Source organism: Paroedura picta, chromosome 7, assembly GCF_049243985.1.
Source record: "Paroedura picta isolate Pp20150507F chromosome 7, Ppicta_v3.0, whole genome shotgun sequence".
NCBI lineage: Eukaryota > Metazoa > Chordata > Lepidosauria > Squamata > Gekkonidae > Paroedura > Paroedura picta.
The window spans coordinates 42525666-42545413 of NC_135375.1; the positions used below are offsets into that span (position 1 = coordinate 42525666).

Consider the following 19748-nt stretch of genomic DNA (forward strand, 5'->3'; position numbering starts at 1 on the left):
AACCATCTTTAAACCATTTTTAACCAACAGCAACATCATAACAGCTAGTATTTCTAGTATCATCCCTGGGAATAGATCTGCTGCCAGACATGGGAGTGTTGTAAGGGGAGGGGGATTAGATGTTATTGGATCACTGGACCTAACCAAAAGGTTGGTGGAAAAGTTCTGTCTTGCAAACCCTACGAAACTGTACCAGTTCTGTCATGGCTCGGATCCTCCAGGAGTTCATTCTGTCATATAGTGACCAGATATCCCGCTTTTGGCAATACTACCCTGACTTCAAAGGCTTTGTGCCTTTGCGTCCCGCAGCATTTCTAAAATGTTCCGCCTGCCCTGGCTTCTCCCCCCCTCTGGAGGTGGCGGTCGGCTGGCCAGTTGAGCGAGGCGGCCGTGCGGGCCAGCAGCAGCAGCTGCAGCTGCCTTGGCCAGAGAGTATGGAGGAGCTAGCCCCAGACGCTCCCACCCCTGTTCCAGGCACCCTCCCCACACGCCCCTTCCCCGCCCTCAAGCAGTCGAGTCCGTAGCTGAGGTGGGCGGAGGCAGGAGTGAGCATGCACGTATTCCAAGGACTCCATGGACTCAGGCATCAGCACTTTTTAATAGCTTGCCTAATTTGCGACATGGGGCGAGGTGGTGTGAGGCAAGGTGAGTTGGTGCAGGGTGAGACAAGGTGGCCAGTCCTAGGGAGCCGGAGGCGGCAAATGTCTTGTTTTGAGCTGCAATTTGCACAATGGTATACTGTCCTATGGAAAGATGTCAGTGACCAATCAAATTGCTCAAATTTCGAAGGTTAAACAACAGATGTTACACAATCCACATTTATAGTATCCTCATATTCTATCTGCTGAATTATTAATGCCTAGAAAATCAGAATGTATTAATCTATAAGTAAGTCAGCTCCATTGATCTTCTCCATTCTCTGGAAGATCCCATGGATCACATGTGTCAGATATCTTTTCCTCTTCAGTTGTTCTGTTAACTCCTGAGCTGACCTCACAGAATCGTCCCTCCCAGTTGATATATGTTTCAGCTGCATGAATTGTCCATATGGCAAATTATTAATGAAACGCGAAGGGAGATGTGAATGAAAATATAAATATGAATGTCTATCTGTAGACTTCACGTAAGCCTACACCCCTAACTTATTCCTCTCAATTTTATATATAACTGTATATAGAAAAGAATGGAATTCAAATGGTGTAAAGAGTTCATCCATTCAAAAATCTTCCAAAATTGTTATATCATGGAAAATAAAATATAAGTAAGCTATGTATTTCATATAAATTCCATTCAAAATGATTTATATCAGGGTTGTTTGGAACATATACCCGTTTGTGTGGATTACTGAACACATTTTGTGATTTTTGTATTTAGTGTAATTTTATACCTTTATGCAAAATTTGTTTTTTCTTCATTGAGCTTTTGGCTGGGTACTCTGTTTGAATTTGCATTAATGAAGATGGGGCAGGATGGGTAAAAAGGGACAGCCATCTTGCTGAACCCTGCACATATTTGTTAATTTACAAGATGTGGCAAGAATGGAAGACTGTTTTTTGCAAACTGATGTTGCCATTTCTAAGATTCCGTCCAGGAGCAGAAAGACTACAACCTTGATGCGTCAGGATAGAGTTGGTTCAGTATGTTGTCCTTGGGACTAGCGTCCATGGTGTGCCGGATATTATTTCAAAGTAATCCAACGTGAATGTTAGCAGAGTTTTCTTTGATTTTTTCCCTTTCCCTTATTCATATTATTTAATTTCTGTTTAGAACACTTTTATGTCATACAAGATGATGAAGATAAAAACATTAAAGCATTTGAGTAATTAAAAATAGTTAAAATTATATACTTTAATTCCATTAAAAACACATAGTCTACCTTTCTCACTGATACTTAAGGCAAGGCTCCCTATATTGTTTGTGAAAATATTGACTTAAAGTTGCTAGTGTAGAAATCTGCCATTTTACAGATTAATTCTAAGAAGAGAAAAAGTAAATGTCACTCTGTGGAGGTGTGCTGTGTGTCAACATCCTGCCTCTTTGGATAAGTAGTGGATAAGTATGTTGTTTTACTTTCCAACAAATTCAAAATTGGTGTTTTAAAACGGTAAGTATATTTCTAAAACTGTTATGCACTTACTTCATTTAAAAATATCCATCATATATTAAAATTATCTTTTGTTACAATACAATATAAATAAAGCAGGTTATTGTCCCCTCCCAAATTAAAGAGCTACAATTAGAGTGGATGGGGGGAGCCATTTCTAATCTTTTCCTCCATAAATAAATACATTTTAAAAATCCCATTAATCATTGTTTCAAAATGGCTGATTGTTCTTCTGGCAAACAAACATGTATTGTGTATTTTAGATGTTTGCTGCCCTAGTTGTGCACCATGGAATCCAGCCTCACTGTGGAAAGATCCTTGACTGGTAGATCAAGTATCTTATTGTAGTTCCTTAATTCATTCTGTCTGGAAGAAGATGTCAGCTGTGTTGCAGTGAGGAGAGAATTTCAAAGGCTCCAGTCCCCACCAATAAAAGCAGAGGAATGGCTTTTGAATAGATTTGTCAAGGCAACCCTACTGTTCTGGGACCAGGGAGAGCAGGAAGAACATAAAGGAAGGGTTGCTGTATGAGATTAGAAAGTGAAGTTCACAAAGCATGGCAGATTTTTGTAAGAAACTGTAGATCAGTGAAACCATTGAACTGTATGAAAAACCCATGAAAACATTTTAAAATATTACTGACTAGTGTATTTGTTATCTTTTTACTTAAATAGTTGAGATAGCATTATTTCTATATTTCAGACAAAGGGTTTAAGATGCACATTTTATAATTTGCATGCCAGATTTTAATTAACAGCTGAATGTGGATTTGTAACATGGTAGCAAATTACAAAAGCTAGTCGAATTTTTATGAAGTATTATGTTCATTTGATATAGGTAAAATTAATATTGCTACTGATGGAGCATTACATCAGAGAATTTGAGATGATACAGAAGATTTGCACACAATTAACTAGTTTTATATACAATGTGCCACTTGCCTGTAAGAACTAAGTATTCTCAAATGCAAAGTGAAGATATGAAAAGGGAAGAAAAGATTTGTTTTATCAGTCATCACAGTGCCTAATAAATTCAAAAATTATGACTTCTATTGGCACTAAAAATAGGCAGCCAACGATACAGAGTGGATAGTTGCAATGAAAAATTGCTATTTTAACCATTCATTCTTTCAATGACAGCAATTAGCACTACACACAGAAAGCCATCAAGAGAAGATTTTAATTATTATTCATTCTTCGACTAGACCTAAGCCCAGTGAAGTAAAAATCTACCCAGGTGATATGACACTGTCTTAGTAACAATCACCTAATATTCACATAGTATAAAAATACTGCTTCGATGAGATTTCTTTAACACCCTATACACATTTTAATTCTCTTGCCATTATTCTTGTTCTTTAAGATCTATTTTCTGAGAATGAAATCAAAGACAATGAACTTGTCATGTCCCAATATTTTTGAAGAACTAGTAGTTATCAGATTCAAAATAAGGACCTAATTTTTTTCATATTGACATGGATTTCTTATTCTGGTTTCTCTTAAAGAAACTTTGAATTTTTTGACAAAGTCCTTAGAGGTTACTATTTTTATATATATTTAAAGTTAGCGCTAACAATCTAGTATCCAAGGAGATTCTTTATTACCATTAGATATAGCCTATAAAGCTACAAAGTTAGGTCTAGCAATATAACTAAATCCACAGGAAGACGCTATCATGTTGAAAGTATTAGAATTATCACTGGACACTGTCAACATATTACTATTGTTTCCAAATTCCAAATAGAGGGCAAATACACTGGAAATAAACTATAATTTTATTTTACTGGTAAAAATATTATTTTTTACCTTATGAATTGTTAGTTTTCATGTTAGGATTATCATAATTAAAAGTTAAAATATACACTTCAAAAAGTCTACACTGAGTACAATCTAGTAATACCTTTATGTATCCAAGGACTTGCTTGAATTGAGATTCAGAAACTTCCTAAACTGGCTTTTATTTATAAAGTAAGGGCTAAAAATAAGTTATACATCCTATGAGGCATATGAAGGAAGAATTATGGTTCTTTTATAGTAGTCTGTCTATGAACTAGTATTTGGGACCAATTATTGGTTCTTTCAGCTTTTTAACAAAAGCTCTCATCTGGTGATCCTTTTGTAACACAACAGGCTGTGTCCAGGTGTCTGCAACAAAAAACCTGTTTACTGTGAAAAATGGTCACTACCAGCAGCACATCATCTGCTAGGAGGATAGAGGAAGAGGATAACTGGGCCCAGTCTCTTTTGCAAAACAATGACACTTCGTATTGATGCCATTCTAGCTGACAGTATCAACCACATGAACACCATGTACTCCTGGTTTATCAAAAGGAACCTCATGACTATAGATTTATTCATTTCTGTTCAAGGAGCTATAAAGGACATACATTTCTTTCCTTTAGTGACAGAAGACTTGAGGGGTTGAATCAAAGTGGGACCAAGGAGCCTTGAAGTGACTCCACTAAATGTATCACGCTATTTTCCTTATTCACAAATCTACACCAATACACCTGTTGCACAGTTAAATGACAATTATTACATTTAGATTGTACCCTTAATTTTAAAACTGCCTCTACCATATAAACAAGTAAATACTGTGACAAAAAGTAACATAACAGTACTGTACTAAACAGTTACATCCTTTTATGCCCATTGAAGTCAATGGCCTTAGGAAGATGTAGCTTCACAAAGAATTGCACTGTGAAACATATGGGAAATTAGAGTTGTCAGTTAATGAACCTGCAGACGTTTTGACCACCAAACTCTAGTCTCACCTCACGCATCCACTCCCGAATCGTTTTGCCAGCTTCCTGATGCCACACATTGTGAACGGAATCTGTTAATGCCACAGCGGTAACTTTGTTTTTTACTTCTGCCTCTCGTTGAATCATCTGAAGAAAATACAAATCCAAAAACCTTTTTAAAGCGCACACATTACTAACTCTGAACTCGCTGCTCAGTCTTTTTTCATTTTTCATGAGGGTTGACAATTCCAGGATTTAGTGGAGAGGTGGAATATTCCCTGGAGACATCTTTTATAAGGTTTTTCACAAATTCTTATTCTTGTGCTTCAGATAAAACTACCCTCCATGGCTAATTATAAGGTACTATGTCTCTAACATATTAGCTTTCAGTAGCTTGCATATCAGGAATCTTACAGTAATCTTACCTTGATTAGTTTGGCAACATTCGTTTCCACTTTACATCCACTATAATAACCATACTGTAGTTTTGCTCTGCAATTCTTTATTTATTTTTTTGCATCCATATAATCATTGTTTAACTAAATATGGCCAGTATTTTTGTGCTTCTAATTTACAATTTATTTCTTCAATTTATGATTTAGGAATATCAAACTAATCAAATTACAAAAAACAAATCTCCAATCAAGCAATAAGGGCAGGCAACAAATAAAACAATATTAGTAAGATAAAGAGTAAAGGAATGAAACCCTTGTTCAATACTCTGTTGAAATAATTAATACAATAATAGATGTTAAAAGCAAAGATATTTACAACATAAACCTTTGGGGAAATGGTACAAAACACCCTGGCTTTGCACTTTTTCAATGAATACTACTTAATGTTCACTGAATGTGCTGTGAAGGCTAACTCAGCATTTCCAAATCACTATCTTTTGCTGTGTATGACTACACTTAAGACCTTTAAAATCAATTTAACACTGTAGCTAAACAGAACAAAAACACCATCACTATAATGCTAAGTAAACACAGGTATTTTCATGTCACATCAGAGCAGGAGCCCATTTATCTAAACGAGAATCCTTGTGATTATATACAAAGGGTGAGTTTACACAATCAATATATGTGGCTATATATTTGTGGCAATTACCTAGATTTTCAAGCAGAATCTGTAGGTTCTGCTTCCTCTCTGGATGAGAACATGTGGGTCATGTTCTGACACTGGGTATTGCTTGTATTGGATTACTAGGTGCTTAGTGTTGGTATAGCAAAGTACCAAATGACAGAATACATTATCCAGCACAGAAAAAAAGAAACAGAGCTGTTATTCTGTCACTAATACAAATGACCCAATGATTTGAGGAAGCTCCGATTAGAGTTAATGCCAAAGGGACTCCCAATGGATAGCCATGACTTAGACACCAGTGGATTATACTTTTCAATATTCGTGGCGGGGTACAATATAAAATCCCCATAAAACATGATACAATCCTATCCCATAACAGGACTACAAAACATAGTTAAAAAGAGGATAAAACAAGATTGGTGGTGTAATTCTCCCCCCCCCCCCCAATCTTTGCAGCTGTCCACCCCCCCTATGGTGGAGTATGCTGGATGTAACTACAAAGCCTGTGGAGGGTCCCCCATTGTTCCCGGCTCTGATCTCAACCAACTCTGATAGCTCCATTAGGGCCCTCAGCTCTCCCAGAAGCTCATTCCACCAGGTCAGGGCCAGGACCAAAAAGACCCTGGCTCAGGTCAAGGCTAGGTGTGCTTCTTTGTGGCCAGGGACCTCCAGTGGATTAGCACCACAGAACAAAGTGCCCTGCAGGGGGTTTAAGAGACAAGTGGTCTCTCAGATAAGCAAGGCCCAAGCTGTGGTTGGCCTTAAAGGTTAACACCAAAACCTTGAACCTGATCTGGGCTAGGACTGGCAACCAGTGCAACTGCCTCAGTACAGAGCAGATCTGAGCCCTCCAAGGTGTACAGGTGAGGATCCTAGCTAGTCAGTCCAGGAGAAGATAGGGCGCTAGTAGCCTCATACACTTGTGACCTGGGCCTCTATAGAGAGGGAGGTATCCAGAATTCCCAGCTGAGGATGAGATGTTAAATTGCACCCCAGCCAGGATGGGTAGGTGTGCTTCCTGGTCTTCTGCCTTTCTGCCCAGCCACAGAACCTCTGTCTTGGAGGGGTTGAGTTTCAGCGATACTGCTCTAACCATCCAACAACAGCTTCCAAACAACTGTCAAATATATCTGGTGGGGGAGGGGGAGTCTGGGCGGCAACCCATGAGGAGATAGAGCTGGGTGTCATCTGCACACTGGTGATACTCCAGCCTGTAACTCTGGACCAGCTGTGCCAGAGGAAACATAAAGATGTTAAACAATGTAGTGGAGAGTATCGCCCCTGTTGGACCCTGCAAGGAAGTTGGTAAGGGTGTGATAGTTCCTCCCCCACCGCCATCCTCTGAGTCCACTTCCAGAGAAAAGAGCACAGCCATTGAAGGGCTGTCCCCTGAATCCTGTCCCCAGTGAGGTGATGGGCCAACAACTCATGGTTGATCATATCAAATGTGACTGACAAATCAAGCATCACAAGGATGGCTGAACCACCACAATCCAGTTGGCGTTGGAGATAATCCACAAGGTGACCAACACCATCTCCACCCCATGGCCAAGATAGAAGCCTGGCTGGTATGGATGGAGCACTGAAACTTTCTCCAAGTTGCCAGGAGCAGGCTTTTCAACTATCTTGTCCACAAACGCAAGATGCAAAACCAGGCAGCAGTTGGTCAAGTCCTGCAGGTCCAGTAATGGATTTTTCAGTAAGGGATGAACCATATCCTTCAGCACCTCTGGGAATGTCCCCATAGACAGGGAGAGGTTTATAATCTCTCCCAGAGTGTCTCCTATCTGCTGGTCCCTCTTATTAAGCAACTAAGATGGACGGAGATCACTGACCCCAGAAACTCATCCACTGAGAGCCACTTGAAGCCATCAAATGTATTCCCCCAAGATAGCCAAGGGGCCTCTAGTTGCCTCTCTGTATTAAACATGGCAGGAAAGTCCCAGTGGAGTGAGAAGACCTTGTCCGTGAAAAAGCTCACTAATGCCTCACAGCCAAGAATCAATTGACTACTATTTTGGTATCCTTTCTCACAGGCGGTCAAAGATCAAACTACCATAAATAATTGGGCTGGGCGAGAACTTGCAGACACGATAGAGAAGGCATAAAACTCACATTTAGCCACTCTAACCGCGATCTCATACACCCTCGTAAGTGTGCAATAAGTTCTTGCTGCTTTGTCATGAGTCTTCCTCCATCTCACTTCCCTCTTCTTCTCCCTTAGCCCCCAGGTATACCAAGGGGACAATTTGAGGTAAAGGTGGAGAGGGCTCCCAGGAGCAATCTGGGCAATGGAGGCAGTCAACTCCACTAGCACTGTTAGTGAGTCACCGGGAGGTCCCACAGAGAATTCAGCAATCCAGTCAGCTCCATGAGTCTCTGCAGGTGGGCTAAAATACACCCACTGCCCACACAGGGGGTGGTGGTATCCTGAGCCTTCAGGGCGCCATCAGATCCATATCTATCCCAGCACCAAAGGTAAGATAGACTGTGTGGTTGGCCTGATGGATGTGTCCAGTAACAAATTGGATTAAAGGCAATCTTACACACTCAACAACCTAAAGACCCTTAAATTATCCCATTATAACATTTTTCTTTGGTGAGAACTAGTTTCTTGGAAAAAACATTCTTCAGCAGAACTTGTCCATAAGTTTGCTACTTTTCATTTCTTCTTTTATCTAACTAAGAAAACAGAGGGTACAGCGTTTGTGAATTAGTGTAACAGAAAATGGAGAAAGCAGTCAAAAAGAGAAAAGTGCATACACTTCAACTAAAGAACTGAAGTGCACAGTTCTTAGACCAACACTGGCTGCACCCTGATTGGACCTGCACTTGCAGCTCCCGCCCTGCATCCCTGGACTTTAGCCTCTTTGTTCTAAGATGCGCCTCAGTGCCTGGAGCCAGCAGCAGGTAAGGGGAGAGTGCCCTGGGCAAAGGGTTGTGGTGGAGGGCCTGCTAACGAGGGTCTTCTAGCCTGCTAGGCTGGGCCTACTAACAAGTGCCTCTTGGCCTGCTGGGCTGGGCCTGCTAATGAGGTCCTCCCAGCTTGCTGATTGCCTGCTAAGGAACTATGTCCCGGCCCTGCTAACGAGCTGGCCAGCCCCCGCCCACCCCACTTGATCAGTCTGCAAGCTGTGGCCCAAAGCTACCTTAAGCTGCCTGGCCAGGGGAAGGGACCCTTTCAAGGCCCATTCTTAGGAACAGGCTTTGAAGTTAGTATAATTATAAATGAATGAATAAATAAATAAATAATAAACCTGACTAGGGTCAAGACTGCTATGCACAGAGAAACCTCCTCTTAGGGTTGCTAGCTTCCAAGTGAGGCACTAAACCCACACCAAACCATGAGCTAGCACCTGTTGAATTCCAGAATGCAATGTGCTTTTCTACTAGAAAATGATAAAAGCTGATAAACAGCATATCTCAAGCAAATACTCAATAATCTCTAGTCAGATCAAAATTATTTCATATCTCTCATGACTGCATAAAAACACACTGCATTTTAGGCAACATATTCCCAAACACAATCACATTAGTATGTGGATACTCAAGAATGCTCCTGTATCTGTTTTTAATCTCCTCCCATTGTACGTGGGAAATCTGTATTTGCCCAGACACAAATAGCTATGAAGTGGATCTCCAGCCTTCATTGAAGTGTTAAAGAAAATACAATTTTAAGGGCTACACCCAGATTACAGTTTAGAATGGCATAATGGAATTTTCCTGTCTCCCCATTCTTACTGCAGCCCACTGATCTCCATAAGATCTGTTATCTTTAGTAAGCCACTCCGAGACCTCTTTGAGAGGGGCAGCTCAGAAATACCACCCATCCGTCCTTCAACCAATATATCAGATGCTGTGCTGGATAGAGACTCTGAAAAGTGGAGGACAGCAGTGGAAAGCAGGAATTGGTGGAAATTACCCATCTAGCCTGGATCCAACCCTAAGATTAATAAACAGCAGTGGCTATGAGCTGTAAACTTTGTAGAAAGAAAGGATAAGTTAAGCTGTGAGTCAAGCAAATAAGAGCATTGAAAATGAATGGGCATTTCTGGATTTCACTAAAGATAGCATTCATTCATTCATTCATTCATTCATTCACTGCTCTCCCCTTGAGGCTCAGCATGTAGGTGGGCTAATATCTAGTCTGTTTCTCTCTTTTACCCACTCTCCTCATGGGTCCATTTCTGTTCTCTCCCAAATTTTTAAATTGTAAAGTCTTATAGCTGAATAGTCATCTTTCCTGAACATTGTGAGCCACTTGGGGATCAAGAAGAAACATGTAAATCAAAAATAAATATCTCATAATTTCTCTGCCCACCAGATATCTATTGGACTGAGTTGTGCCATTAAAATATCATCCTGATTACAGTCTCTGTTGGCACAGTGAATGAACATGGATTCGGAGTTGGCTAGGCTATTATTACAGAATTCAATAATATTGATAACTGTATTGTATCCTATACCAACAAGAAGCAGTAGGTGAGAAATGAAATACTTAAATGTATTTTTTTTCTTGAAGAAACTAACACCTTCAATTGCCCGTGGCATGGAGCAGTATGTGAAAACTGTGTGAAACTGTGTGTGATAAGAGGTCATTTGGTTTATACTTCTCCAAGCAACATATAATTTTAGTGAACTTTACACAGAATTAAACAGAATAAATTTTGGCAACAAAACTCAGGACATAATACAATTCTTAAAGTCTGGATACCAGGAAGACACCAATACAATGTCCTTTCCTTTGCCCTTCCCTGTAGTTTGCCTTCATAGGCTAGCCAAAGCCTGACCCAATCAGCCCAGTTTCTGAGCCACAAGGGACAAATGAATGCATTTAATACAGCCACAATGAATGAATGAATGCATTTAATCCAGCATTTAGCTAGAACTGATTTCACAGAGTTGAATTATTATGAAAATAAGAAACCTGAAGAAACAATATAAAGGATGTCATCAGATGTGGCAATTTGCTTTTTTCCCATCCCTCTGTCCAGCATCAAGACTCTCTACTTTTTGGCACCCAGTTTAAGATGTTTTTATTTAAGCACGCTTTCATTAAATTTTTTTTAACCCCTAAATTCTGTACTCATCCCCTTGATGTTTTCATATTGGGATTATGAATTGTGTGCCACCAGTTTATGGTGACCTTGGCAAGGGCCTTTCAAGGCAAGTGAGTAGCAGAGATGGGTTTGCCATTGTCTCTCTGTTGAGCTTTCCTTGATTTCCTTTCCACATACCAGCCTTACTTAGCAGCTGAGATCTGAGGAGTCAAGGCTATACCAATCGGCCTTCCCTCCAATTATGAATTACTTGCAATTTTTATATAGTTGCCTCGATTAAATCTGTTGCTGCTATTATTTACCTGGTATTTATCTCCCTGTTGATGCAGTTCTTCTTGGATTTTTAATTATTGTTCTTCTGTGATTGGCAGGGTTACATTCTGGTATATTGGTATTTATGATATGCTAACGCAATTTGATTATTTGATTATATTTTGTAACTTGTTTATTGTAATATTTTTATTTTTGAAACATTTTTAGGCTAGCATTCTCTAAAATGTCTCAGGCAGTGGCACAGAAATATTTTAAGTTTTTCGTTCACACTAATTTTAGCATGCCATACTATTTATCAAAGAACTATGTCTATTTCATTTCAGCATTCTACCCACTACCCATGGACGTAGTACTCTGATTAAGTATAACCTGGCCCAGCTCATGCATAGCACCATAACGGCAACAACCACTACTTTTAAAAATCACACACGCTGTTTTTAAGGCAGGAAAAGGCACAGGGGTTGAGCTGTCCCTTGCTGACTTAGTTAAGAGCCTTTATATATTGAACTCAGGATATTTGCTGGAGAAGCAAGTTAACACACCTGCAAAAAATGCTTTCCCCCATCTTCATTAAGCCTGGAAAATGGCTCCCTACCTTGACTTGGCCTATCTGGCCACATGGATCCATGCCACAGTAAATGCAAGGCTAAAGGTATCCCCTGTGCAAGCACCGAGTCATGTCTGACCCTTGGGGTGATGCCCTCCAGCGTTTTCATGGCAGACTCAATACAGGGTGGCCTTGCCAGTGCCTTCCCCAGTCATTACCGTTTTAACCCCCCCCCCCCAGCAAGCTGAGTACTCATTTTACTGACCTTGAAAGGATGGAAGGCTGAGTCAACCTTGAGCCGGCTGCTGGGATCAAACTCCCAACCTCATGGACAGACAGCTTCAGACAGCATTTCTGCCGCTTACCACTCTGTACCACAAGAGGCTCTAAATGTAAGGCTAGACTACTATAATTCTCTCTTGTAGTCAGACTGGAAATTCCAGCTGTTATTGTTATTGCCATTTTATTATTATACAAAAATAAAATTCCATAAAATTCCATAAAACCCCGTAACCCGTATAACTCCCAAGGTACCAAGATGGTCAGGGCCCGCCTACCTTCCATAGTCATCTAACAAGGGGTGCGCTAAAGGTTGTATAGTGGAGCCTAAGGGGGGCTCCAAGATCACTGCAGATGGGGACTGCAGCAAAGAAATTAAAAGACGCTTGCTCCTGGGGAGGAAAGCTATGGCAAATCTAGACAGCATCCTAAAAAGCAGAGACATCACCCTGCCAACAAAAATGCGTTTAGTCAAGGCTATGGTATTCCCAGTTGCAATGTATGGCTGCGAAAGTTGGACCATAAGGAAGGCCGAGCGTCAAAGAATTGAGGCTTTTGAACTCTGGTGCTGGAGAAGACTCTTGCGAGTCCCTTGGACTGCAAGGCGAACAAACCGGTCAGTCCTAGAGGAGATCAACCCTGACTGCTCTTTAGAAGGCCAGATCCTGAAGATGAAACTCAAATACTTTGGCCACCTCATGAGAAGGAAGGACTCCCTGGAGAAAAGCCTAATGCTGGGAGCGATCGAGGGCAAAAGAAGAAGGGGACGACAGAGAATGAGGTGGCTGGATGGAGTCACTGAAGCAGTAGGTGCAAACTTAAATGGACTCCGGGGAATGGTAGAGGACAGGAAGGCCTGGAGGATCATTGTCCATGGGGTCGCGATGGGTCGGACATGACTTCGCACATAACAACAACAACAACAAGGGGGGGTCCATTGCTCTTACTGGCCTGGCCTCAACCATAGACATGCCGTAAGAGCTCCGTTTTGCAGTCCCTGTGGAACTCTGTCATTTCCGTTAGAACACTGTGGCTCAATCCAAGTTACTAGTTCAATTATGCATCTTAGCTCAATTTTGTGGTCACTTCATTTGTTGTCAATTGCATTATCATATTCAATTCAAATTATGCTGTATCCCCAATAAGGCCCATTCTGACTTGGGAATGTACAGCAGGAGAAGCAGTCCTCCAGGTACTTTCCCCTCAGCAGCTTTATTCATCTGAGCACCTTGCAGCCTTTACCAAGCCATTCTCTATTGTGGATTCCATCTTATAGAATGGCTTGTCTGAGGAGATCAGGAGGACTCCCACAAGACTGTCATTCCAAAACAGAATTGTTACTCATATTGGAGGTCTCATGATTTAACTGAAGAAATTAGCATTTTAATTGGAGATTTAGTAAGAGGGAATAACTTTGGGATCTCAACCAGCATTTACAGGGATGTTCCCTTAAAGAAACTCTAAATAAATCAATCAGATATAAACTGAAAATGTTCTTTTATTGAAGACCATCAAAGAGGTACAAGCAAGTACACAGAGCATGTAAAACACACAGAAGATTAAGAAAAAAAGGAATAAAGAGGATCCTGCCTTCTCCCCCTGCATTTCATTCTCAGGAAGCAAGCCTTGCTGTGTTTGCCTTGCAACAGTCAGGGGGAGGGGATCTATTTGTTAAAGCTACAGGTACTCATTTTATCGTTTTGTGGTTTTTAAACCTTTTAATGTATTTTTAAAAAATATTTCAGATTTTCTTGCAAACCTGGTTCATTGTTCAGGTTTGTAGAAAGATCTGTTATGCCCATTCTCAGCTTCAATCACCATATTGAAGTGTCCTCAGATTTAACCAACTTTGCTACTAGTATATAGATGGTTACTACTTTCCAAACAATATTCATACACTGAAAGATATAAGTGTGAGCAATTTCTATATCCACCTTTAGGCATCTGCACAGAATTATTCTGGGACATTGACAAGAATACAGTAGCTCCCTTGACTTAGGGCACTATAACAAACATTGACAAGGAGATGCATGCCTGGTGTTTTTGTTTTTAGTAATTTCACTGTAAACTCCAGAAAGGAGCTCACCCAATAAAGATATGCAGATTTTAAATGCATGTACTGTTTGAACATCTCCATTATTCAAAGGTTCAAAATGCATAATGTTGTGAAGCAGTGATTAACCAAAAGGAAATTTGCACATAAAAGTATTTATTTACTTTTATATATACGTACTTTTCCATAACAAGTCCCCAAGGCAGTACACAGGCAATGGGTTGAATTCGGCAACTCATCAGCAGAAGGCACTGATGGTCATGGTTTTTTCCTACTTTCCCTCCCCCCAGCAGTCATTGTAGACCATTGGGAAAGATGTTTTTCTGGAGTGGCAGGAGTTATGTGGAATAAGAGCCAAGCAAGGTGATGTACTGCAGTGAAGAGGGAGAAGCGGTAATGACCTTCATTTGCTTTTAGTCTTTTAGCTGATCTGGTTGGTTTTAGTATTGGATAATATTGTTATTACCATCAGTAAAAGCAGTACAAAGAGGATAAGCAGAGGAGGAGAAGGGCAGAGGAGCAAAGAGAGCTTGTTGCACTAAGAAAGGTGAAGAAAGGAAGCAGGGCGTTTATATATAGAAGGCAAAAGTGAGGGTCAGCCAATCAGGCTAGTAAATGATAATTCATTGACTCTCAAGGCTTCCCTGGTATTTGCTGCTCCTCTAGAAGATTTAAAAAAAATTAATTTCCAAAGGAAAGAAACCAAGCTCACAGTCAGGTAAACCTGACTCTGGGCTTATTCAAAGAACTTTAGTGATTTCCTCCATCAAAGGTTGAAAGAAGCATTTTCAAAGGTGAAATAGTAATACACAGAAGCTTTGTTCTCCAAAGGTTGCAGAATCTCTCTTGTGCTTCACTTTCGAAGACTGAATGTAACTCCCTGAAGTACTTTGCCATTAAAAGGATCCCTGAAGAGGGATAAAAAAAGAGGCTGGGAATTGGCAAATGCTGATACATTTCCAAAATCTATTGGTTTATAGTCATAAATTGTCAGTCCTGGTAGACAGACAATTGGCATCCAAGAGACTAAGGACTTCCCATTTCTCTACTCATCGGCAATAAAAAAGCTGAAAAAAACATCAAAGTGCAAAATGAGAGTTCAAAGGAATTCTTCGTATGGCTTTTTCAATTGCAAAGTGACATGAGGAAAGGAAAGTGATCAGTGAATATCATTCACTACAGTAATGTTGGTAAACCAACTTCCTAGTAGTGCTCAAGGGCCAAACTAGATGTGATGCAGAGGACCCACTATCAAGGTGCCCTTTTTGTTGTTGTTTTGTCTCTTTATTCTTAGTTCAGAGCAGCTGTGAGGGCCCTGAATCAAATCAAGGAAGATGCCCTGGGGGAGTGCTGTGTTTAACCTTTCCCCTGTATGCTGTCTTCCCAATCGAAACACCTTCCAAAGTTACTATTTATCCTAAGGGAGAAAACATACAGACATTTAGAAATCAGATGCTTTTCCCAGTGCAAATATTTTGTTAAAAAAATGTTTCTATCCCATGTTTCCATTTATGAGATCCACAAAGTGGCTTACAGCAACAAAATAACTAAAATGCAAAATTAAAAAATTCTAAATGTTAGTGGGTAATTAAAATAATGCTTGGTGACTATCATTTATTTTTTGATTGACTGATTGAGTTTTATACCACCCTCTCAGTTGCCCAGCTCAGGGTAGTGTACAATACAATATAAAATGATTTAAAATTTTAAATTGCAAATTTAAATTAAAACCATTAAAACAATTTAAAAGTAATGGAATTTAGGTATACAATATCTGCCTCAGCAGGACAATTTCCAGAGCCCTTCAAATTTCATCCAAGCCAATCTGTGTTCTAGCATCTCACACTCAATGATAAGGTAATGGATAGTAGATGGTAAAAGAGTTTGCAGAACAAATGCGTGGGGGCTCGCTAGATGTTAACATAACAGCCCCAATCAAAAGCCTGGTGGAGGAACTCCATCTTGCAGGCCCTGCAGAACTGTGTTAACTGGCAGGACCCAGATGTGTTCCAGGAGCTCATTCGACCAGGGAGGGGTCAGACGTATCTCTCTGAGGCCAGGGACCACAGCTGGTTGGTACTTACAGAGTGTAGTGCTCTTTGTGGGCTACAGACAGAAAGGCAGTCTCTCAGATATGCAGGACCTGGACTGCAGATGGCCTTACATTTGATCCAGAATTCAATTGGGAGCCAGCACAGCTGTTGAAGCACAGGTTGACTGTGTGCACTCCAGTGTGTTCTTGTAAGAACCCTGACAGCCATATTCAGGAACAGTTGCAGTTTCTGGAGCAAAGATAATGGTAGGCCTGTGCAGAGCGAGTTATCGAAGTCCAGTCTAGAGGTGACTGTCGCATGGATGACTGTGGTTAGGTGTTTTGGGGTCAGGTAGGGCGCCAGTAGTTTGGCTTAGCAAATATGGAAAAACGCCAGCTACACGTCGAGACCTGATCCTCCATTTGGCACAGTCTCTTTTAACATCAGCTCAACTTGCTGACACTTGTTAGGGGGATATCCTGACTAGTTTGAGAGCATTTCTTACCAAAGGCTTCTGAGACAGCAGAATATAAAGCAAAAGCAGGGACCAACAAAAAGAATGACTTTCCTGTATTGCTTAATTGTAGCACCTAGCCTAGTATGGCAATTTGGCAAATTTGCACAATTGCTTTGTCTGTGGCTGCATGATGAGGCCTTGAATAGGTGCCTCTTTGCAGAAGGAAAAAAGTTCACAATGTAAAATACAAATGAGGAAGCATTGGCTGTGGTAACAGCAACAAGTTTCCCACCTTACTCTGAGGTCCAGCTGATCAGGAATCCAGCTTTGCAACTAGTGGCACAGCTCATCAGCCCCCAACTGGAGCAGCAGCCATGGGGAACCTGGCAGTAGGGCCTGGAATCAGTGGCACGGCAGTGTAGGACCTTATGAACAATGAGACTGTCAGTTTAGACATGCTGAGGTAGTGTTCAGACACTGGTGACATTTGGCCTGCTCCACTACAGCAGTAAGGAAAAACAAATAGAGCTCATAGTGGGGCTGCAGGGAGTAACGTATAACTGATCACTCAATGAACTGATAACTAAAATCCTGTTTTCACCACTGTGGTCACTTTGCAGGATACAGAATTGACTTACTGTGGTAAGTAAAGGAATTTAGTTATACAATATCTGCGAAACCCACACATTTGTTCTGCAAACTCTTAGTCAAGACCATCAGGTGTACTACTGTGGGCAAGAATCTCACAGAAGAAATAGAGTAGCCTTCATAATTAATAAAAGAGTTGGAAAAGCAGTATTGGGATACAATCCCTAAAATGACAGAATGATCTCAGTTCGAATCCAAGGCAAACCATTCAACATCACAGTAATAGCCCAACCACTGCTATGCCCCAACCACTGCTACTGAAGAGGATGAAGTGGACCAGTTCTATGAAGCCCTTCTAGAAGCAACGGCAAAAAATTATGTGCTTATCATCATGGAGGATTGGAATGCTAAAGTAGGAAGCCAAAAGATTACCGGGATAACAGGTAAGTTTAGCCTTGGAGTACAAAATGAAGCAGGGCACAGGCTGGTAGAATATTGTCAAGAGAATACAATGGTCATATCAAACACTCTTTTCCAACAACCCAAGGGACATGGACAACACCAGACGGTCAACACAGAAATCAGATTGACTATGTGCTCTGCAGCTAAAGATGGATAAGTTCTATACAGTCAGTAAAAACAAGACCAGGAGCCAATTGTGGTTCAGACCATCAGCTTCTTGTTGCAAAATTTAGGTTCAAATTGAAGAAAGTAGGGAAAAGCACTAGGCCATTCAGGTATGAACTAAATCATATCCCTAACGAATATACAGTAGGACCATTTATGCACTGGGAACTTCACTGCCCCAGCTCCTACGCAGGAACACACATCGAGGGCGGATGAGGTGCACCGGGCCAAGTGTTCCCCCATGTGGGTATAGGAAGAGGTGGGGCAACCTTCCACGACTAAAACTCCAACCTGCAACCCAGCATGAAACCTCCAGTGCATAAACAGTCTAGGGGTGACAAATAGATTTAAGGAACTAGATCTGATAGACAGAGTGCCTGAAGAACTATGGACAGAGGTTCGCAACATTGTACAAGAGGTAGCAACTAAAACCATCCCAAAGAAAAATAAATGCAAGAAAGCAAAATGACTGTCTGAGGAAGCTTTACAAATAGCTGAGGAGAGAAGGAAAGTGAAAGGCAAGGGAGAAAGAGAAAGATACACCCAACTGAATGCAGAATTCCAAAGAAAAGCTAGAAGAGATAAGAATGCCTTCTTAAATGAACAGTGCAAACAAGTAGAAGAAAACAATAGAATGGGGAAGACCAGAGATCTTTTCAAGAAAATTGGAGATATGAAGAGAACATTTCATGCAAAGATGGGTATGATAAAGGACCAAAATGGTAGGGGCTAACAGAAGCAGAAGAGATTTTAAAAAGTTGCAAAATTATGCAGAAGAACTATACAAGAGTGAGCTTAACATCCCTGATAACCAGGGGGTAGTCACTGACATGGAGCCAGACATCCTGGAAGTCAAATGGGCCGTAGGAAGACAACAATAAAGCTAGTGGAGGTGATGTCATTCCAGTTGAACTATTCAAAATCTTAAAAGACGATGCAGTAAAAGTGCTACACTCAATATACCAGTAATTTAGAAAATTCAGCAGTGGCCACAGGATTGGAAAAGGTCAGTTTACATTCTAATCCCAAAGAAGGGCAATGCCAAAGAATGTTCAAACTACCGCACCATTGCACTCATTTCTTATGCTAGCAAAGTTATGCTCAAAATTCTGGAAGCTGGGCTCCAGCAATATGTGGACCAAGAACTTCAAGAAGTACAGGGAGGATTTCGAAGAGGCAGAAGAATTAGAGATCAAATGACCAACATACACTGGATCATGGAGATTCTTGCCAGTCCCTTGGATTGCAAGGCGAACAAACTGGTCAATTATAGAGGAGATCAACTCCTTAGAAGGCCAGATCCGGAAGATGAAACTCAAATACTTTGGCCACCTCACAAGAAGGAAGGATTCCCTGGAGAAGAGCCTAATACTGGGAGCGATTGAGGGCAAAAGAAGAAGGGGGCGACAGAGAATGAGGTGGCTGGATGGAGTCACTGAAGCAGTTGGTGCAAACTTAAATGGACTTCGAGGAATGGTAGAGGACAGGAAGGCCTGGAGGATCATTGTGCATGGGGTCGCGATGGGTCGGACATGACTTTGCACCTAACAACAACAAAAGCATCTTGTTCTGTTAAGGTAGAAAAACAATTCCAGTCTCACATGCAGTGAGCATTTGCCAATGGCCTTGGCTTGCAAGAAAACATTGTAAGCGGGAAAGACTTTATCTTCAACTATGGAAGGAGGAGGTCACCTTCGATAGGAATTGTATGGAGGTGTAGAGAATCACTCTAGTGTTATTTACCTTGAGGAATGGCCTCAAGGCTTGCAATTAGCTAACCCTATGGCTACCAGAAAAATGATTTTCATTGTGAGAAGTCAGAGGGAAATGCAATTAGAGGTACAGACATAATCTTAGACAAAACCTGGGACAGATCTCACTGTGGAACTGGGTGAGAAAGG

At 40.9% G+C, this 19748-nt stretch overlaps 1 protein-coding gene across 6 annotated transcripts in view; it reads right to left on the reverse strand.

The window, feature by feature from the left end:
- The window catches only part of ARB2A (ARB2 cotranscriptional regulator A), a 269563-nt gene that overhangs the window by 97256 nt on the left and 152559 nt on the right, over window positions 1-19748 (reverse strand). For 4 of the 6 annotated variants that reach the window (XM_077347632.1, XM_077347630.1, XM_077347633.1 and 1 more), the window contains exon 9: window positions 4878-4994. The exons of the other annotated variants lie outside the window; for them this stretch is intronic. In XM_077347632.1, the coding sequence (XP_077203747.1) occupies window positions 4878-4994 (117 nt within the window). The remainder of the gene's footprint in view (window positions 1-4877; window positions 4995-19748) is intronic. 6 annotated transcript variants of the gene reach the window in all.